This window comes from Leopardus geoffroyi, chromosome D2, assembly GCF_018350155.1.
Source record: "Leopardus geoffroyi isolate Oge1 chromosome D2, O.geoffroyi_Oge1_pat1.0, whole genome shotgun sequence".
NCBI classification, from domain to species: Eukaryota; Metazoa; Chordata; class Mammalia; order Carnivora; family Felidae; genus Leopardus; species Leopardus geoffroyi.
In genome coordinates this window covers 7,849,662-7,872,668 of record NC_059334.1, presented here as the reverse complement: position 1 = coordinate 7,872,668, position 23,007 = coordinate 7,849,662, and the positions used below count along the sequence as shown (strand labels likewise).

The window sequence follows — 23,007 nt, the reverse complement described above, 5'->3', positions numbered from 1 at the left end:
GAAATATACCATACTCAATATAATATAACTGCCAATTGGTCCCACATTAATCTATAAAGTCAAAGCTATTTTCTCAAGCTTTGAAGAATTGAAGAATTCAATTGAAGAATTGAATTGGTTGAAGAATTTAGTTGAAGAATTTAGTTGGGAAAAGAGGCATCTTTTATCAGTGGAGAGTGGATTATTTAAATAAGTGGTATAGAAACAGTCGACTGTGTAGGGCCTTCTGGCTGGTTCGGTCAGTAGACCATGTGACTCTTGACCTTGGGGTCATGAGTTCAAGGTAGAGTTTACTTAATAAAAAAAAAATTAATAACAAAAAAACCTATCTGTTTTAAAAGATTCCCATTTCCCCTACCTCCATACCATATAAAATAATAAATTAAAGATGGATTATAGGGTTGATCATAGAGATATGAAAGTCCTAGAAGAAAATGGAAGTTTCTTTTGTAAATAACCTTCAATTGGGAAAGCTCTTCTTTCAAAAAGGTACAAAATACCAAAATTTAAAAAGGAAAAGAATTGAAAAATTTGACTATGTAAAGTTGAAAGTGTTCTATCACCTAACAAACCACCGGTTGAATATATTGACAATATATGTCACAAGTATAGGATTACATGCAGAATACATGAGCAAAACAAAAACAATGCAGGATCCAAATGGGCAAAGTTTATGAACAGGCAACAAGCAGAAGGAAAGTGAATGGTTGGTAAACATCTGAAAAGATGATCGACTTGACTTCCCTTGTTGTTGCTGTTTCTATTGCAGTATGACAGATCCCCCCCAAATTTAGTGACAAAACAATCATCATATTACATCAAGAATTCTGCAAGTTAAAAATTTGGACACGTTACCGTGGGGACAGCTTATCTCTGCTCCACAATGTCTGGGGTCTCAGCTGGAAAGATTCAAGAGCTGGGGGCGGGGGGATGATATCTTCCGGAGGCATCTTCACTGATATGTCTGTGGGTTGACGCTGGTGTAGGCTAGAGCTGTTGACCGGAAACTTATGTATCCTTTCAAGTGGCCTGGGATTCTTCATAACATAGTGGCCGGGTTCCAAGACTGAGTGTCCCAGGAGAACCAAGCATAAATCAGATCATTTTTTTATGACTTCACTCAAAAGTAACATAGTGTCAGTTCTGCCTTAGGCACACACTCAGATTCCGGACAAGGGGATAGAGACCCTACCTTTTGGTACAAAGGATGTAGGATGAGGAGTTTTGTTGCAACCAAATGGAAAAAATCTATCTGCCACACTGGTTATCAAGGAAACTCAAATCAAATAACTCACGACCATTTATCACACATCAGATCGATAATTCTTCCAGTTTCGTTCATTCTTTGGAAGAAAGAGCAGGAGGGGGGATCAAAAGGAAGATGAGAAAGATAAAAGCAGTGGGCTAAATGTTATCACTGTGTTTTCCCCCAGTTTAAAACAGAACAGAACAAAACCTTGGTCTGGGAAGAATTTCTTTTTGTTCCAGACATTATTAAAAACTGGCCATTTTATTAGGATATGAAAAAGGAATTTATTTTGAAAAAGTTATCCTGCTGAAATAGCAATACATTTTCGCATTTAAATGAGCAAAAACAAAGAAAGTCCCTTTCCTTAATTGAACTCACTCTTGGACATTAAAGCACTCTACTGAACATAAATTTGCATTTTTTCCCCAGGAATAGTTAATATATAGTTGTCTTCTACTGCAAGTTGAATGAATAAGTTTAGAAGTGAATAAAAAATGGTTTCTATGCGTGTGTTTGCAAGTATGAGAGAGAGACATGGAAAAGACACCTTATGTTGGATTTGAGCTTTTTAAAGAGTATTTGTGAATTATTTTCAAGAAAATAGAAAGCTCAGGTGTAGCTAATCTTGTCTGATTTTAATGAGCCATACAAATATTATTTTGTTCCAAGAGAATTTGCCTGTATAAAAGAATTCATTAAAGTTTAATAAATGATTTTTAATTAATGGGTTGATATCTCTGGTGAAGTGTAAGGTGTTACATTGTTTTTTATGTGCGAAGTACATCAGCCTGGAGGGTGGTATTTTTACCAAGACCATTAGAACAGAGAAAAATTGTTCGGAAAAGAAAATAAGTTTTCCGTTCTTTCCCAAAGCCATCTGGGTTCTTTTCAGATTATAAATGTAAATGTATGATTTTATGTTTATTTACTGTACCTGTGATGTTTATAAATGTCACTTGTATGGTTAAGTAGCCGCACGGTATGCGGCAGAAGATTTCGCTTGCATTTCGCACGACTGACTTGCCGTACAATTGTTAGGCAAATTCATGATCCCCCCCGGATTGTGGTATCCGCCACCATGGAAATAAGGCAGGAGATTCAGGGACTAGCAAAGAACAGAAAAGACTACATGGTTTTTCCAGCCATGCTGGAATAATAGATGGAACTGTCTTCCCCACAACATCATCTTTTCGACACTTGCGAGAGAATAACGGATTATTCTTTTGCAATTGCTAATAAAATACAAGCACCAGGTTAGCAAATTAAAAAGTTAAATTTCTCAGAATGACATTGACTCATCTATATCGCAGATAAGAAATCAATATTTTATTTGCTGCATCGTTCAGTTCCATTTCTCAGTATGCATTATTTGAAATAGAGGTGAATTAATTTTTTTACGGACTGCCTATTCGGATGTTCTCGTTTTGCACCGTGTCCCCGAATCTTTGTGCAGGAGGACAGCTAGCAGGGTGACATCGGTACTGAGTGAGAAACGATAGCGTAAATCAAGTTCCCGCTTCAGGCAGCTCTTGGGTTATAAACTCCCTTTTGGTTATCTGTGGTTTCAGATTAGCAATGTGTGTTCCCCTAGAACCAAAGTTCTCATCTGCTATCTCAGTCTAGCCCACAAAAACTTATTTATCATTAACAAAATAGACTTACTTCCATTTGCTCAAATAAGACGGAGAACGATTCAATTGTTCTATTGATAGTGGACACTGGGTATTGAGGAAATGCCAGATGAGGACGTGGACGGAGTGTTTCATGAGATTCGGAAGGGGACGGACGTCAGGGGACTCTTACAAGCATGGTCCTTTATTACTTCTGATTTCAGTAGCAAGCATGCGGCTTTCCTGATCCCTGCATCGCTTACTATTAATGCCACCTTTGGGGCACCAGGTAGGGCTCAGTCAGCTAAGTGTCTGATTCTTGATCTTGGCTCAGGTCACGATCTCATGAGGTCTCATGAGATTGAGCCTCGCGTCGGAATCTGTGCTGACAGCATGGAGCCTGTTTGGGATTCCTTCTCCTACTCTCTCTCTGCCCTTCCTTCTCTCTCTCTTTCTCTGTCTCTCTCTCTCAAAAATAAACAAATAAACTTAAAAAAAAAAACAAAGCCACTTTCAATTTATGTTGCGCAAGGACTTCTTCTGTCCTGTTTGACGTCTTGTTCCTAAGTAGGATGAAAGAGATAGGGAACGGGAGGCAATAGGTGCGCTGAGACGAGATCTTCCTGACGGCAGGACACCTTGGGTGAGAAGGAGGACACGTGGGGAGGGGGACTGGAGTATAAGGCGGAGGAGAGCAGGGGCCGACAGCCGGCCACCAGCTGGACGTCAGAGCAGGACAGCCTGTGTGCTGCCTAAGCTGGAAATGAGGGCAGGGGCCGGTGGAAGCTTGGAAGGAGGATCTCCACTTGAGTTCTTCTTGTACACGCGGGGCATCCATAACCTACCGTGAAACCAGATGATGTCTGAAAGATCTCAGCAGGTAACCCCGTAATTTTACCCGGGATTTCCTTGTGATCGGTGAGTGTCCCTACATTTCCTTGTGTCCCACAAGTTTCCTTGTGATCGTTGGAGGGTCCCTAAGCAGACACAGGTGTGGGGAAAGGTTTGCTCTTCGGAATCTGCTCTCTAAGTAACACAGACACGAGACCCCGTTTGTCATCCCATCACGGAGATCACACCCGAGCAGATGTACACGTTTACCCGCAAGCAGGAGTAAACAGGTGTGTGGGGTGGGTGTGTCAGGGCAGGAAAGCGAAGGAGGGATTTATGTTTCTGACTCTACACCACATGATAGAACCATGGGTCATAAGAAGGGAGAAAACTGCTTACTGGGTTTCAGGTTACAGAGGTGCTGTGATTGATTGCATTAGAGTTAAGTTATACACCAACTCTGAATAATAATGGAGACCTGGTTACAAAAATCATCTTAATAGGGTGAACGTTTTGATGAAATGGTATTCAGCTAAAGTTAAACTATAGATCAGGAGCAAATATCTTGAAGCTATAAAAACGTCTTTGTGGAGGTGAGCCAGGAAAAATTCTTTGTATTCTTCCTTCCTGGCTCCCACTTGTGAATCTCCTGTTGGCAACTATACCTTCCCATAGCAGTTAAGTCTGCCTTGTTCATCCCTTTCCTTGCGATGTCAAGCACAGCAGCGATAATTGTCATTGTTAATTTTTATTTGTCCCTGCTCTGTGCCGAGTATTCTGCATACATAATTTTTATAATACGTGGAGTATAAAATTTCTAAAACTTTTCATCCTATTTATTTTTTTAAGTTTTTTTTTTTTTAAGTTTATTTATGTCTGGGAGAGAGAAAGACCGAGCGTGAGTGGGGGAGGGGCGGAGAGAGAGGGAGACACAGAATCCCAAGCAGGCCCCAGGCTCTGAGCCCGACACAAAGCCCGACACGGGGCTCGAACTCGTGAACCGTGAGATCGTGACCGGACCCGAAGTCAGACCCTTAACTGACTGAGCCATCCAGGCGCCCCTTTTCATATTTAGAATATAACATCTCTAAATGTTTTTTGGTAAGATTTAGAATATAAAATTTCCAATCTAATCCTCATAACTGCCTTGTAAGGTCAGTCGTACTCACTACTTAACAAACAGATAAGGAAACTGAAGTTCAGTGAGGTGCAATGTATATATCGCATTATATTGATATGCATTTATTTCCATACATCAAGATTTGTGCTGAGGCTCAGAAATGCGAGCCTTCAGCTAAGGAAGACCTCTGTCAGCAGATCTTTCAGGTCAAACATTTGCTATGACGTAAAGGTCAGATGAGAAATAGGGAGAAATGACTGAAACCCGGCAGTAAAAACATTCAGCTCAATAGCATGAATAAAATGGAAACAAAACAAAAATAATAGGGGCACCTGGGTGGCTCAGTCGGTGGAGCGTCCGACTCTTGATTTCAGCTCAGGCCATGATCTCAGGGTGGTGGGATTGAGCCCCGCATTGGGCTCCATGCTGACAGCACGGAGTCTGCTTAAGATTCTCTCTCCCTCCCCGCTCTGCCCCCGCTACTCTGCCCCTCTCCCCTGCCCTCGCTCTGCTGAATTTCCCTCTCTCTCTCTCTCTCTCTCTCTCTCTCTCGCGTGAAAAAAACAAAGAGAGAGATAACAAAGACAAAAGGACAGTAGTTTACTAAGGTAAAGACTAGTATATGGGTAAGAGGAACTTTAAAAGTATTACAAAGAAAAGGTAAGCTGATAGGAAGGTGGAAGATGAAGTTTTTCATCAAACCGAGATTTGTATTCACTATAGGGGCGATTATCCTGATTTTACAGTAAGGAAAACGCTTCCACTAAATGAGGTCGGCTGCCACTTCCGCTTTTCTCCCCCCACGTCCAGTTTATTCTCTTTGGCTTTCGCTGAGCGTCGTGGGCGTTTGCTGCTCTGTAAACAGAAGAGAATTAGCGGATTTGCCAAGTACAAGATAAACATATTGCCCAGGGTCCTGATGCTTACACTACCGGACTCGGACATTTTACCTCGATACCGCGGATTCCAGGCCCCTGCAAGCATTGCTTTCTGATTTCTAAAAGTATCAAAGTTTTGATTTGGATTGTTAATTTGCCAAGTTGTTGCCTCGGTACAAAGTACCTCTGGCCATCGATATAAAAATCTATATCTGTATAAAAATGCGAGGTGGCGTGCAACAACGTTTTTATTACTGTGAATTTCGGAACGACCGTACATGCTCACGAACGCCACGGCGGTAAGGTAATTAAAGGGGTAGGTTGGGACGAATGGCAGTAAAATAACGACATCCCGTGACATTTTGCATCATTGCGCGCCCCGTGCTTTACTTTCATAGTCTGTCTTGTCTGAAACTCGGTACTTCTCCTACAGAAACAACGATGAGGGGCGCCTGGGTGGCGCAGTCGGTTAAGCGTCCGACTTCAGCCGGGTCACGATCTCGCGGTCCGTGAGTTCGAGCCCCGCGTCGGGCTCTGGGCTGATGGCTCAGAGCCTGGAGCCTGTTTCCGATTCTGTGTCTCCCTCTCTCTCTGCCCCTCCCCCGTTCATGCTCTGTCTCTCTCTGTCCCAAAAATAAATAAACGTTGAAAAAAAAAATTAAAAAAAAAAAAAAAGAAAAGAAACAACGATGGCACAGTAGCCTAAAAGTTTACAAACGCAGGGAAATAAGCCTAGCATTTCCAACCTTCTTATTGTGGGTTTGGGACTCACTGTGTACGTTGCGCAAAGACGACGGGAAAGCCTACTACGTTTCTGTTTCGAAACCCAAAGGGAAACCTCCCAAGGATAAAACCCTTAATCACCAGGGGCACGTTATGTTATGTCTCAGTCCACAATCTGTCTGACTGGTGTAGGGCTGGGTGCACAGTGAGCCTACGGAAGACGATGCTGGAGTTAAATAACCCCACATTCTTTCAGAAAACGGGTCCTCCATTTAAAAAAAATTTTTTTTTTTTTATTTTTCCTAATCCCGCGGTTAGAACTAGGTGCCAGAGAGACAATCGAGCCGTTTTAATGTCACAGGCCCTCCATCCAGATAAAGAGAAGAGTGGTTAGCGAGTTTGTAAGGCAGCAGAGACTTGGTGTGGTTGCGGGAAAGTCAGGGGCTTTATGGCAAACCAGCTACAGGCACGTCTGGAGGGCGAAAAAGTCTCTTTCAAAGGCCACCAGCCTGGAGTAGCGGGGAGGCAGTGGAAGCAGAGAGCAGTGAGCAAACATTGTCTTGTTCCCCTGACACGCGGTTCTTTGTGATTCCGGAGATGGGGACGCAGCAGGGATGGGAATTCTCTTCCTGGATTGAGAAGGGGGGACCAGGTTCTTCACGAATGCTGGTCACAGTACTGAGCCTTTGAGCCTTCACTTTACTGCAAAGACATTCTAGCCTGGTGGGGCAGATTTGCCTGTTTACTCCTGGACGCCTAACAACGTGCTCCTATAATTTATTTTTATCCTTATAGAAAGAAAGATAAGGTCAGGATCAATGAAGTATTATTATATTCTAGAAACATCAGGTATCTTGATGTTCTTTTCTTCCCTCTTTGATTCCACTTAACGCATTGATCGTGAGGGTCCCCCAAAGTTTGGGGCACGTGAGGATAAACTTCTCTCACTAGACATGCACCTCATTGTCCTCCTATGCCTATGCTTTTTTAATGCGTTCCGGTGAGTTCCAAACAACAGGTGGGCACAGCAGCTGGTGAAACGCACCCGTGAACGTCGGCAACCAGGTGACCGTTAGCTTTCTGCCTAAACGCAGGAGTGGAAACCCAGATTCATCCTAAGCTTTTGCCAAAACGTTTTTATCAAGCGACCAAAAGACCACACAGAGAAACCTTTTTCTTGGGCACTTCTCATTTTTTTACCATTGCGGGACAGGATTAGGCTTGAGAACCTGTAATGGCGGGCAGACCACAGGAAGGATCCCCCGGAGTGTGGGTTTCTATTCCTCCCCAAAAGATAAGTCTCTAAATATTCAGCATCCTGAATTCGATAGCTAAAGAATTCCCCAATTTATGTTAAATTAAAAAAAAAAAACAACTCTTGTCTGAAATGCTCTTAGCATCGTCACTACTCTTACTTTTCAAAGAAGAAGGTTGGTGTCTTGACCCTTGGCTCTGACCAGTCAGGTGTATCCAGTATACTTTACCAGCCAAAGAGCTGTCTTTGACTTAGTAATATCCTGATATGCTTGAGATGTTAGGATGTTACCTCGAAAGGCTTGTTAAAAACTTTTTTCTGAAGTATGATACACACATCGACACTTCCAAAGGCTTTTAAAGTCAAGAACGATACTGTTGGGTTTTCGCAATACACTGATCACGTGCCTTTGACTGTGCTAAGCACGTACTATCCCCTCATTTAATTTTCTTGCCAATCCTTTAAGGCAGGCACTGTCATTATTCCCATCTCACCAGGCAACAGATGCTTGGAGACGTTAGGCAACTTGACCAAGGTCACATAGACACACGTCAGAACCAGAATTCAAACCCCAGTTTTTCAGACTCCAGAGGTGCCTCTCAGGACGAAAGAAATATATTTCCCCAGGGAAATCCCGCATTGATGTAACTGCTGAAGTCTGTCACCAATAAACTCTAGATTTATTGCTTGCTAAAACTATTTTTGAAGCTGTGCTTCTAGGCTTAATGACTTCTATACCTATAGAGTCCAAGTGAACATTCAATTTGTTCCTGGTGAAGTGACACAAGACTGATTCTGTGATGCTTTTACACAAAAGGAATGACTCACGAATGGTAAAAAGTTCAAACTCTGTATTGGCCGGCTAGGAGAGCTATTTATGGAAAATGGGTCTTTCGGCGCTGTTTCTATAGCCACTTTGAGAAAAGAGGAATCAGCTAATCTGGCTAAAATGTTATTGGCTTCATGTAACCACAGGATTAGATGGGCTAATGTAGGAGTTGAGAAGGTGCATAAAATTTGCCATTCTTGGAATTCAGCATAAAAGATAAAAAAAAAAAAAAAGCCATATGGAAGTGTTGAATTGCTGTATCGTACACCTGGGATTAAAATACAAACTTTAAAAAAAAAAGCAATAATAGGGGTGCGTGGGTGGCTCAGTGTATTAAGCATCCGACTCGGTTCCAACTCAGGTCATGATCTCGCGGTTTCATGAGTTCGAGCCATGTGTCGGGCTCTGCATTGACACTGCAGATTCTGCTTGGGATTCTCTCTCTCTCTCTGTCTCTCTCTCTCTCTTTCTGCCCTTCCCCTGCTCGTGCTGTCTCTGTCTCTCTCAAAATAAATAAACTTAAAAAAACTTTTTTAAAGCAATAATAAATAAACAGACCAAGAACAGCTAGTGCCCCCTGATGCAGCACTTAAATAGTTATAATACAAATTGACTTCCTAAGTTCAGCTGTCTCCGAGCTGAAATCCTTATATCTAGTGGCAAACTGGGAAATTAGCAATCACCTGTAATCGACTGTAAGCAACCAGACTTCTGGAAAGAGGTTAAGGCTTTGAGCACCAGCCATCAAAGTGAGCAGATTTACCATTCATGACACTATTGATAATGGATTGATAATGGATGTCAAGTCGGAGCTAGAAGGTGTCTTTTGTCCTATTAACATTGAAATATTGGTTGTTATGCCAAAAAGTCAGAGATGAAGAGAAACTCATCTCTATAGATGAAAGTGATCCTTTGTTTACCTATGAAAACACAGACCTTCAAGAGATCACAAGGTATTCTCACTCAGAATACTTCTGGGCAAAAGGATTTGCTTTTAAGAGGTGGATCTCAGTCAGTTAAGCAGCGACTTTGGCTCAGGTCATGATCTCGTGCTTCGTGAGTTTGAGCCCCGTTTCGGCCTCTGTGCTGACAGCTCGGAGCCTAGAGCCTGCTTCAGATTTTGTGTCTCCCCCTCTCTCTCCCTCTCCCCCTCTCATGCTCTGTTTCTTTGTCTCTCTCAAAACATAAATAAACATTAAAACATTTTTTAAAAAGAGGTGGACTCTACCGGCCATAAGAGTGGAAGGTAGCATGCTTTGCTTTCAGAGGGCTTTGCTAGAAGAAACCAGAAGAAAACATCCTTAAAGAGTGTTTCAGTCAGGGTCCCAGCAAGCGATAGAGGGTAAAAAGGTTCTAAAGGGAAGGATTTAAGGAGAGGGCATTCAGAACGGTGCTTAGGTAAGGCCACCTGCAGAGAATATTGTGGCACCTTGGGACGGTGACAGCAGAGAGCCATCGCCAGTTGGAAGCCGAAATGGGGAGGAAAACAAAGTATCTGATGCCCCTTGCGGGTTGGAACCAGGGAAGGAGGGCTGCCTGAAAGGAGGTTTTACCTGTAGAGGAGCTGAAGCATCTCTAGCACCTGGGACTCTCCTCCAGCCCCCGTCTCCTTCCGCCCTGCAGTCTACCGCCCGTGCCTCGCACTGGCCACAGCCTTCCAGAAACCAGAGCTCGAGGGAATTCGGCCTTCAGAGGCTGCAGTAACCCTGGGCCCAGAGCAGCGCAGGGAAGGGCAGAAGTAGATGTGGGGGAGCAGCCGTAACCAGTGCAAACCAAGGTTCGGTCTCTCCGTGTTTCAACAAGCAAGAGAGAGAGAGAGAGAAGAAACAACTGACAGATGGCCTCCGTATGTATTCTAATCTATTATACGATACTAATAATGTAAACAGCACATCGGAGGGATTTCATAACATGCAATAGATGGAGAATTTCTATAACAGATCACCCGTTAATAAAAATCAGCATAGTGACATGAAGAATCTAATAGATCAATTAGCAAAATAGCACATTATTTCCAAAAGATAAATTACGTAAGTGAAGAGTGTTTAGTCTCATCAGTAGAGAAGAAATCTATGTTAAGACCAACATAAGATCTATTTTTCCTACTGAATTATCAAGAAACATGGGTAATACCGAACACGGGCAAGGATACAGAGAAGTGGGTCTTTCAGTACGTACTATTAACGAAAGTATAAATTGGTGCAGTCTTTCTGAAAATCAATTTAACCGTGATTCCGCTTCCAATATTCTGTCTTAAGGAAATGATTAAGAACACAGATAACGATTGATGCACAAAGATATACATAACAGCTTTAACTACAACGGACCAAACAAAGGAAACAAATGTCCCACAGGAATGGAACGGTTAAGCAAATCACACAGACGTCCATTGCATCAGATTTTATGGGGGCATTGCAAATCGTGCTGATGATGAGATTTTTTTTTTTTTTTGTCATAAGGTAAGCAAAAATGCAGTACGCAGAATTGTATGTGTGATATCAGCACAGCCAGGTTTAAAGAATAAAGTCAGGAAAATACTGAAGAAAAAAAATGTCACAATGTTCATGATAGTGGCTGTTTCTCTGAATAGTGAGAATTATGGTGATTATTTCCCCTTTTGCCTCTTTCTGCATTTGTGCACTTCCCAAATATTCTAAGTTGAGGATGCATCGTGAATATTTACTGGATGCCCACGTTATACTCGTTTTTGTTGGGAGGAGCTGGACACACAACACTCTTGAGGTCACGGCACTTGACTCAATGTGCATGTGATCTAGTGTCTTATTTTTAGATTGTAACTTCAAGGATTAGAGAAGAAGAAAGGTGTTGTTTGTCTAAGTAGAGTAGGTGAGAAGGAGTGTCCCATCTCTGCCCCATTTGATCTCTGCCCCTCGGACCACCTTTCCAAGCCCATAGGGATCATGGCTGCCTTACCTTCCAAATATGCCCAAAACCCTAGGCAAGGTAAATCAATACAGTTTTCGGAAAGAGTAAATAAATAAAATGTCTTCAAGGCTTTGGAGTAGGTAAAGAGCTCTTAAGCAGGACACGAATGTGCTAGTAAGAAAAAATGGTGAATTGTATTAAATTAAAATGAAAACTCTGCCCATCACACCACACGATGGAAAGAGTAAAAATGCAGGCCACGGAGAAGAAAGTCTTTACAAGTCATGTACAAGACTCCTGCCAGAATATGTAAAGGACTCCTACATAACAATAAGAAGAAGGCAGGCAACCCAAAAGAACAACGAGCAAAAGTTTGAACAGGCGATCACAAAAGGATATCCAAATCAACACAGCAAGGTTTCCAAATAGTAGTCCTCAAGCAACGCAGATTAAAACCACAATGTGATATCACCTCAAGTTAAAAAGGCAGAGAGTAGCAATTGTGGACGAAGATGAGGAGCAACTGAACTTCTGTGCACCGAGGGCGGAGTGCAGATTGGTACAATGGCTTTCGAAAGCACTGAACGGGATCTACGCAAGCTGAGCGTCAGGGGACCCCGTGATCCGGGAGTTCCAGTGCTAGCTATATAGCCAAGAGAAACACATAATGTGTTCTTCGCGTTACATTTGTAATCACCCAAAACTACAAACGATCCGAATGTCTACCAACAGTAGCAGGGACTCATAAAGGGCAGTATATCTATATCAGCAGAACTCTCCAGCAGCGGGAGCTAACCGCGACTACGTGTAACAGCATTTGTAAATATCACAAGCTTAGTGGTGTTGGGTGAAGGAAGCCAGGACAGTGGGAGTATACGCCACATCATTCCGTTTATGTGACATTCGAAACCAACTCAACTAATCCATGGGGTTAGAATTCAGAATCACTGATTATCCTTGGCAGGGAGTGCCTGAAAAGTGGGGAGAAGGTAGCTTCTGGAGTTCTGGTAATACTCTGTTTGTTTTTTAATCTGGCTGGCGATTATGCTGGCACATTTTTATGAAAATTCATCAAGGCATACTTTTCGGTATGTATGGTAATCGTCGGTTACAAATTATAGGATAGGGGCCCCTGGGAGGCTCAGTCAGTTAAGCATCCAACTCTTGAGTTCAGCTCACGTCATGACCTCAGAGTTCGTCAGGTCGATCCCTGCATTGGGCTTTGTGCTGACAGTTTGGAGCCTGCTTGGGATTCTCTCTCTCCCTCTCTCTCTGCCCCTCCCCTGCTCAGCATGCACGCTCTCTCACTCTCTCAAAATAAATAAATAAACATTAAGAAAATTACCTGGTATATATTTATAAACGTGTACGTGTATATGCGACATATACACACATCATGCACACATGTATAAAATATGGAATATAAATATGTATTTATACACACATAGGTGCACACACACACACACACACACACATATTCCATCCAAACCGTAACCGCTTCTGACGCTCCTCTGAGTGTCATTTTAACATGATTCCAATCACTGTGTGCCCAGTTCCTCTCTTGGAGTCTTTGCCTGTGGCTGGGATAATAGTCTTTAAAACAGAATCTGGGTGATATCCGTCCTTGGCTCATAACCAGCAGTAACTCCGCATGTCAATCAGAATAAAATCCTCAGAGGAGACGTAGATCCCTGACAGCCTACATAAACTAGCCTCACCACCCAGACCTGTCACTTTTATCCCTTTATCCTGCTTCATTTTTCTTTACAGTTCCTCTCACCAGCTGACATGCCATTGACTTGGTTATTGATTTATAACTGGCCTCTCCACCACTAGTATGTAAGTTACACGAGAGCGGGGACTTTCGCTTTCTGCTTTATGGCCCTGACATCGAGAACGGTGCCCGGCACAAAGTAGGCAATGGATGGATGAATGAGATCATCACCAGAAAACATAAGAAGTAGGCAGAATTTGTATGTGCAGCCTTCTTTCACAGGTTAGGAAGCAAAAAAATGAAATCACTCCCTTGATGTTATTCAGGAGTGCAGCTCAGGTTCGTCTCTCTCTCCCTCTCTCTCTGTCATTCATCTCCTCCATGTGGCACACATCACACATTGCCATGCAGTGCAGTCATACGATCCTAGTGGCCGAGAATCAAGTGAGGGGGACATCCAGGTAAAGACGCATTATACTGGAATCGGGCGTTTCTCTATGAGCCTTGGTTTGCGGATATACGGCCCTTTTGAATACGTGCTAGTAAAAAAGACTATCATTTTACTTGCCAAAAATACATGTATTGGGGACCTGGGGATGCCCCCTTCAGTATTCTGCATAAGAAGAAATTTTCAAACAAAATAACGCCATTTTGTTAGGTTCTACAACAACTCGACACTTTTCAGGTCCTGAAGATGAATTTTTGTAGGTGAATGTGTCCAGAGATTGAGATTGTTTCCATCAGAAGTCCTGCCTCCCTGTCCTCCATGGGGCTCCCGTTTACATCTGACTCCCATGTCTGGAGACACTGACCAGTTTTACCTTTTCACAGAGCTACCCAGTACTGTCTACCCCTCCGTAGCTTGTCTAAAACCTGGTTAAGGGGTGCCCGGGTGGCTCAGCTGGTTAAGCATCTGACTTCGGCTTCATGAAGTCAGTGAGTTCGAGGTTCATGGGTTTGAGCCCCGCGCTGGGCTCTCTGCCGTCAGCGTAGAGCCCACTTGGGATGTTCTGTCCCCCTCTCTCTCTGCCCCTCCTCGGCTCGCGCTCTCTCTTTCTCTCTCAAAAATGAATAAACATTTAGAAAATGAGTAAAAAAATAAATAAAGCCTGGTTAAATGTGCAAATGTTGGGGTGGGGGAGGGCAAGGGGGAGGTCCAGTTTGGTTGTCAGCCTGGTTGGCCCTTCAGTTCGGTTAAATATGGGGGGGGCAGTGGGTGATGGGCATTGAGGAGGGCACCTGCTGGGTTGAGCACTGGGTGTTGTATGGAAACCAATTTGACATATTAATAAAAATTAATTATTATATTAATAAAATCATAATTTTAGAATTATTAAAATTATCATATTAATAAAAATAAAATAAAATATTAAAAAGAGGGAGAGAGAGTTTTAGGCCCTTTCAGTTACTACATGGCCGAGGACAGTTTTGTTGCTTTGTTTTTTAACCGATCAAACGCGCAACCGCGATAAGCCCACGCAGACCTGCCACATGCTCCACCCTCACTAAGGGTCTCCTTCCCCTCGCCCCTCTCAGAAAGCGGGAAGCATGACATCCAGGGGTAACTGCAGAAGCGGGTCAAATAATAAAATGAAACCCAAGAGACAGTGAGTGTCACAAGGCCAGCGTCAGATCATTCGCTCATCACACAATTCAATCTTTTAATAAGGCCGAAAATGATGGTTAAAAGGAATGATGCTTTTACTTCTAAGCTGAGTGCGAAATAACCATTAATGTCACAGGAGACACGGGTGCCAATGTTCGTTCTACAGCTCAGCCTTACGGCTCAGGAGGTCAGAGCGCGGAGTAACCAGGATATAAACAGGACTCCGATGTGGGAGTTTCGTTGGCCACACAACTTGGAAGCTGTGTAACCCAGGGCAAGTCGCTTAGCCTCTCTGAACATCGTCTCCCTGGGGGTGTAAAATGAGGATGGAAAAAACACCTACCTGTCAGGGTTTTTGTGAAGATTCAATGAGGTTTCAGTTCTAAAAATGTTTTGTAGCCAAGAATACACTATGATAATGTATAGGCTTCTTAGTGTCCTTAAATAATTCATTGAATATCGTTCTTAACCTTCTGTCTACCTCCTAAAGTCACTTCCCTAAGGTTTAGCTAAAGCACTCCCCAGCCCTGAGGTCTGCCGATCCCTTCCGTTTTAGATTAGGATTGTTTTCAATAATTCAATGAAAAAATTGTGTATGTTCCGTATCAGAGCCATCCCACCTAAGCCTTTGGAATAGAACTATGGCCTCTGAAACCCAGATCGTTGATGCAGCACAGATATGAACAAGCGATTCCCTGACACCCTTGAGGGTAGGAAGATTGGAGGTGGAGATTGAAAAGCGAGGGAAATCTCCTCCCTCCCCATCCCAACATGGAACAATGCCCCTGCTAAACATTTTCTTCTCTATAATAGAAAAGGTGACTATTTAGCGAACCCTTATCCTATGCCAAGCACTGTGCTATGTATTGTTTCATGCGACTTAACAACATCCTGTACTATTATTGCCACCTATAGACAAGAAGACTATAATTAGAATAAGTAGCTTGAGGGGCACCTGGGTGGCTCAGTCAGTTAAGCGTCTGACTTGGCTCAGGTCACGATCTCACGGTTCATGGTTCGAGCCCCGAGTCGGGCTCTGTGCTGACAGCTCAGAGCCTGGAGCCTACTTCCGATTCTGTGCCTCCCTCTCTCTCTGCCCCTCCCCCACTTGTTCTCTCTCTCTCTCTCTCTCTCTCTCAAAAAATAAATTAAAAACATCTAAATTTTTTTTAAAAAAGGGATAAGTAGCTTGACCAATGTCACATGGTAGAGTCAGAATTTGAACCCTAGCCTGCCTAATTCCTTTCCTGTTTTTTTTTTCCATTTGTTGATTTATTACGGTAAAACCTTGGATTGCAAGTAGCTCATTCTGTGACACTGAACATCACGTGATCACCACTGAGCCGATCGTTCTTGAAATTGACTTTGACAGACAAGTGCTTCAGATTACAAGCATGTTTCCACCACGAGTTATGCTTGCAAACCAAGGTTTTGCTATATTTAACTCCTACATTTTAACTAACTTTGTGTGTCTGTGTTTGCCTTTCTGTTTCTTTATCCTTTCGTTTTTGGATGAGTAGTGTAATGAGTAGGGTAGAGGCTATGACCGAGATGCCTAAGGCATGGTCACCGTGCTTCAGGAACTGTTCTAATCCACTGCAAGAATGGTGACAGATAAATAAGTCCCTATACGATGTGGAAGAATTTAAAGCGGTCCATAAGGAATGGAGCATTAGCCTTCTTACCGGGAACATGCAAATACCACTCTCTATACGGTGGTTGTTAGGATACAGTGAAAGGCCTATATCGAGCGTTTGGCAAAGACCCTGTCTCACAGAAAATGTTCAGGATAAGGATTTTCTAATGTTGTCAGATAATAACTAGGATACAAAGCTAGGAAAGCAACTCGGCGTCAGATTTCGAGAGCCTTGAATGCTGGTCTAGAGTTTGGACTTCCAGCTTGATAAAAGCAGTTGTGCCAAGGTCAGTGATCATTCTGAAAAGAAATCAGAGCTGACGCTAGCTTGCACTGCCTTTCAACATTCATCATGAGTGAGACGGAGGTGAGGGGCACGGTCGGGACTGGCTTAGAGGGGTTTTGTGTTTGATACACTAAAAGGAAAGATGATGTTTTCAAGTTTGATGCCCTGTACTTTTTCTCCCGCAGTAATTAGCGAATGCCAAAGGCAGCAACTGGAGTCTGTGCGCTACTCTTCTCGCTACGCTCTGGGCCTCTTTTATGAAGCTGGCACGAAGATTGATGTCCCTTGGGCTGGACAGTACATCACCAGTAATCCCTGCACACGCTTCATCTCCATCGATAATAGGAAACGCAATATAGGTCAGTACCCCCATTATTTCCCTTAAATACAGTAACAATGGTGGGTGTAGATCACGAAAAATGCTGTTTAATTGAGTGTTGCCATTCTGAACAGAGCAAGCATTTAACTCCAAGCCACAGGGGATAAAATTTAATGTCACATTTGGCCAATAATAAAATACACAGTGCAACCAGCAAAGTTTTTCAGAAAATCATTCCCCACATGGTTCGTATTACCAAGTTCATGAAAATAGTGTCAGAAGTTTGAAGACTTCAAAATGGCCCAAGTGTGATTGCTTTAATATGGGTCGATCTATATGCAGAAGTATCTCGACTCATTGTGTTTTGTTCGTTTGGCTCTTTTTAAAATTTGGTAAGCGCTGCTCTTTCCACTTCCCAGGCTAGAAGTAAAAAAGTGAATTTGACTATGTTACGAAAACCCTTCACTTCCGTATAATTTTATTTACCTAACTTTCATCCGGACGACTACACCAAATTACTTTGTCTACAATATAACGACAATGATAGGTAAAATGTTTCGTAAGAGCTTTACTAGAATACTAGGGCTAAAATCTCCACTCCACATTTTTTGTGGAAGGTTGTTATTAAAATTAGATTTGAATTGCTAGAATAAACATGATGCTCATCTTAGGAATAAAGGAGAAAGGGTATTCTTATTTGTAGGATTAGCATGGTCCCTGAGATGCTGCTTTTCTTGAAGAATAAACTGTAATGATGGAAAATGACTAAATTCTTGAAGGGAATCGTCATTTCAATTTGTTGTGTTGTTTTATGGTGCAGGGGATGGTTTCATCAAGCCGTTAGTTAGACGTCTCGCTTGATAAAATCACCAACTAACGTTTCCCGGCTTGCCAGAACTTTATAATGACAGAACTGGGCTGGAGTATGGTTTTTATATCAGAGCACATGATCTTAGAAAAATGTTTCTTTTATAACTTAAGACTCCCTCAGGGCCAGACTGTTTATGTTAACATGATACCACATATATGTACAATCAGCAGTTCATGAAATGCCCTGTAACGGCAATGGACTAACTATTTTTAACTCTACAACTGCTTTGTTCTAAGAAGAGGAGAATGGCCCTTGATCTTCTCATGTTGTACGCCACGAATTAGAGATTATCCTTTGTGTATTGCTTCATAAGATATGCTATCTGACAGGGTGCATGCGGTAATATATAACAGAAAAATCCATTTAAACTCGTTTAAATAACGTAAGGTCATTTGTTATATTATCCACTGTGGACTGAATTCCTCTCCAAAATTCTTGTGTTGAAGCCCAAATCCTCAGTGTGATTATATTTGGAGATGGCTTTTAGGATGCCATTAAGGTTAAATGAGGTCATAAGGGTGGGGTCCTCATCCAGTATGATCGGTGGCCTTATTAAGCGAGCAAGAGAGAGATCTCTTTCCTTGTGCACATACCAGGGGGAGGTCAGGTGAGGATAGTGAGACGGCGAGAAGGGGGGCTGTCTGCGATCAGGAGGAGAGGCTTTACCAGGAACCAAATCAGCTGGCACCTTGATCTCGGACTTCCCAGCCTTTGGAGCTAAGAGAAATAAATAAATAAAAAGAAGGGAGTAGTGGACGCTAGGTTGGCAATATGTAAGCCCAATTCTTTCCAAGTAGAGTCACATCTCATATGGGAGGTAACACATGAAGAGAAGAATCACGGATATTCAAAATTCTCTTTGAAAATCCCTTTAAACGCCATGATGACATTTCGGAGAGTGACATAACTTTCAGTAAATTGAGTGTAGCCATTTTTCCAGCGTTTAGTAGATTTGTTCCTTTGGGTGAGGCCAGATGAAATAGTTGGCTTGCCGATAGAGGACGGAGTGATATTTTCTCCTGTGAAAGGCACACGGGAAAGGGAAAAACAGCAGTCAGATCTCCTAACAGATTAAATCGCTGTACAAATGAGAGTGGGGTCGTGGGGGAAAACACACACAGTGCATGGCGGTAGCACTTTATTAAAGAGTTGTGCAAATGTGGAAGAGTGCAACGTAAAATATTAATACATTTTCGCATGATTGGCAGCATCTGAAACAATCGAAGTGAAAAGAAATTTGCGTGTGTGTGTGTGTGTGTTCGCAACCACACGATTTCAAAGCGGGAAGCCTGGGTGGATTGGAAGCCATGTTTTTGCTACTGCTCCTGATGTTGCCTCTTCAGACAGCAAAGAAACGCCTGCCTTCCTTCGCCAGTTTTATGGAAAATTAATCTTGGATTATGCAAGTTGTAAATTATGAGAGGCCTGCAGTAACGGCATCCCCTAACATAAAATCTAACTACCTTGCACTTAAACTTTTTTTTCTCCCTATCTGGGGCCAGGGTGCCAAGTGTGTCTAGTTGAATTCACACAATATAAATGTCCATATAGTGACTCCACTGTATTTTATTGATCTTTAAGTAGCCCAGCAAGAGCTGTCTCTTTATGTTACCGACACTGTCCCACACCCACGCTTTACTTGGAGTGTTGGATTGAATCTAAAACTAATGCCGTAAATGGGCACACTCAACGAATGAAGGGGGGCATTTGTTTTCCGTCAGGGTAAGGCAGCAACAAGATAAAAGGTAACAGGGTTGACTCCACAAAATACAGTCTGTTGTTAAGTCTTGAAGAGATCCAGAGGAGGAAGGACTAGTGGCCCAGACCAGACAAAGGACAAGGAGTCGTCAACGTCAGAGGTTAGGAATGGTCAGCACTTGCAGAAAGCCACCCCCAGAACCAAATCGCCTGAGGCAGAGGGTCTAAATACCAAGATACGTGAGACCTAACTTGAACTATAGACCCCTATTGTTACGGGTAGGATCCATTATACTTGGGTTTGTGTTTCCCCAGATGTGCTCAATGGAACACCAGTTCCTTGATACGCTCTTTGGAACAGGGTTCTGCCATCACATAAGTTTGCAAACTGCTACCGACTTGGCTTCTAGTTTAAAGTCTCAGGTCATATTATCCAATTAAAAGACATTCCTATAGAAAAGCCTCCTTCTCACTTCATTTCATCTATAACTTCCCAAATGTATTTGACCATGGGATATTTTATTTGAGCACCACACCTACTAATATCCCACAGAAATGGTTCCCCTGGACACCCCTGAGAAACCCTGGCTTCAGACCTGGACAGGAATTGTAGGCCAATAAGGGGGGCAGCAAAGGCTGGCGTGGGAGCCATCGAAAGGAAAATACTGATTTTTTTTTTTTGAAGATGGAAGAAGCCTGAAACCACCCTGGAACCCACCAAAAGTTGCCTCAAAAGATACTCCTGTCGTTCAAGAGATTCCACAGGACTTAGGAGCTCTGTGTTAGGAACCAGGATCAAGGATCAAATATTAGATTTTTTTTATGTTTATTTATTTTTCTCAGAGTGAGAGAGACAGAGTGTGAGCAGGGGAGGGGCAGAGAGAGAGGGAGACACAGAATCCAAGGCAGGCTCTAAGCTCCGAGCTGTCAACCCTCGAGCTGACCCGCGAGCTGACTTGCTAAGCTCCGAGCTGACCCGCGGCTCGAACTCACAGAACCTGAGATCATGACCTGAGCCGAAGTGGGACACCTAACCGACTGAGCTACCCAGGCGCCCCAAGGATCAAATATTAGAACAAAAGACGTTTTTAGTGCTTTTATCACTTGGGAAATTACAAAGATTTTTAGGAGATCTGTGCCAAGAGCTGAAGGGAGATATAGATAGATACAGATATAAATGTAGATAGATATAGATCTAAATATAGATATAGATAGATATAGATATAGATTATATATAGATAGATATAGATATAGATATAGATATAGATATAGATATAGATATATAGATATATAGATTTTTTTCCTGTTATTTCACACCTCCCAAGAAGATCTCAGAGGTCCCTCTCAAGATCTTATATTTGGAGTTAGACTGGCCAGAGTAAGTTCCTAGATTCAAGTCGGTTCTCTACCTCTTACTAGCTGTGTGATGTTGGATAAATTACTTAACCTATCTGTTTACTAACCAATAAGATGTGAGGGAAACAAATACCCACCCCAAAAAGTTGAGGATGAAATGGTTTAAACACATAAAGAGCTTCATGGAGCACTTAACAAATAAGTCAGTATCTATGGTACCTACTGTTCCAACTAACGATGCCAGTCTAGAATCTGAATATTATATTTTCCAAAGCAAAGGCTGTAAATACAAAAGCCTATCTTTGGTAAATGCAACTCTCTGCTACCAGGGCAGATAGGAGGCAGCATGGCCTGAATAAATAAAGTGTAGACGTTACCCTGAAAATGATTGGCCACAGTTTTAGCATCCTTCCCTGTTCACCATCTGGAGGAGTGTTAATGCTAGTAAAAGAGCCAATGGGAAGCAACCTGAGGAGATGAATACAATCTGCAACTCTAGAAATGTGGTGGCCAATGACCGTAATTACTTAGCTTCAATAACTCCCCAAAGGTTTCAATTCAGTTCATCCCAAAAGAAAACAAACAAATGAACAAACTTTTTCATCCCATGGAATTTATACCTGCAAGAACTTTATTATTAGGGATCCTTGAGTAACAAACACTAAGACAATGTGTATTGCCTTTAATAGCTGTTTTACAAAAGGTGCAGAAATGTTATTCCGTAGAGCTGTTTAATACATCAACTCTTTCTAAAAGACAGGAGCATAATATAAAATCCCATAAATAATTGGGATGAGCCTGGGGCCTTACATCTAGTCATCTTGGGTTTGCTTAAGGGAGTTTATGATTGGGTCGCTCAGTCGGTTGAGTGTCTGACTTTGACTCAGGTCATGATCTCATGGTTCATGGGTTCCAACCCCACGTCGGGCTCTGTGCTGACAGCTCGGAGCCTGGAGCCTGCTTCGGATTCTGTGTCTCCCCCTCTCTCTGCCCCTCCCCTGCTCATGCTCTGTCTCTTTCTCTCAAAAGTAAGTAAACGTTAAAAAAAGGGGAGTTTATGATTATTTCCATTAAGCAGAGAGCTGCGCCGTTGACAACACAAAGCGGCCTGCTTTAGGACGCAAATAAACGTGGAATTATTTCTCCCTAAACCTGCAGACAATGCAATCCACATAGGTAGCACTTTATAAGAACAAAAGAGCAGGAGGGAGAAGAAGGAAACGGGGCTATAGCGAGAAAGGGAAAGGGAAAAAAAAGAACTGTAATCATGAAAAATGGTCAGGTTTCCTGTTCAGGTTTTTGTTTTATTTATTTATTTATTTATTTGAATATTTGAATATATTTATTTTTTTAATATGAAATTTATTGTCAAATTGGTTTCCATACAACACCCAGTGCTCATCCCAAAAGGTGCCCTCCCTCCTCAATGCCCATCACCCACCCTCCCCTCCCTCCCACTCCCCATCAACCCTCAGTTTATTCTCAGCTGTTTTTTTTTTAATTTTTTTAATGTTTATTGACTTTTGAGAGAGACAGGCAGACAGGCAGAGTACAAGCAGGGGGAGGGGCAGAGAGAGAGGGAAACACAGAATCTGAGGCAGGCTCTAGGCTCTTGAGCTGTCAGCACAGAGCCTGATGCTGCTCGAACTCACAAACCGCGAGATCATGACCTGAGCCAAAGTCGGACACTTAATCGACTGAGCCACCCAAGCGCCCCTATTCTCAGTTTTTAAGAGTCTCTTAGGGTTTGGCTCTCTCCCTCTCTAACTTTTTTTTTTTCCTTCCCCTCCCTCACGGGCTTCTGTTAAGTTTTGTTTTAAAATACCAACTCCAGAAGCAGAGCTCTCTGGTAAAATAGCAATCACCGTCTTAAAATAACTGGCAATAGCCAGTTACAAAATGCATGATACGATGTCTTGTGTAATAGATGTAGTCATTTGTGACTCAATTATGTAACGGCTGCTGTCCATATAAAGACAATTACCAAACAGCAAATACTAATTACAAATACCCATCTCGTCATTACAGTGATGTCACAGAATGTCACATGACTGTAATATTAAAATCTTGGGGTGATGTCTCAGGAGGAAAAACATATATGTGTGTGTATACCTGTGTATGTATGTAGACGTAAAAATAA

General features: G+C 42.4%; 1 protein-coding gene across 14 annotated transcripts in view; it reads left to right on the top strand.

The window, feature by feature from the left end:
- Window positions 1-23,007, top strand: part of RNLS (renalase, FAD dependent amine oxidase) — a 362,006-nt gene that overhangs the window by 187,090 nt on the left and 151,909 nt on the right. For all 14 annotated transcript variants that reach the window (XR_006701815.1, XM_045439459.1, XM_045439455.1 and 11 more), the window contains one exon: window positions 16,809-16,982. Coding sequence is in view for 13 of the 14 variants with exons in the window: in XM_045439459.1 (XP_045295415.1) it covers window positions 16,809-16,982 (174 nt within the window). In the remaining variant the exon portion in view is untranslated. The remainder of the gene's footprint in view (window positions 1-16,808; window positions 16,983-23,007) is intronic.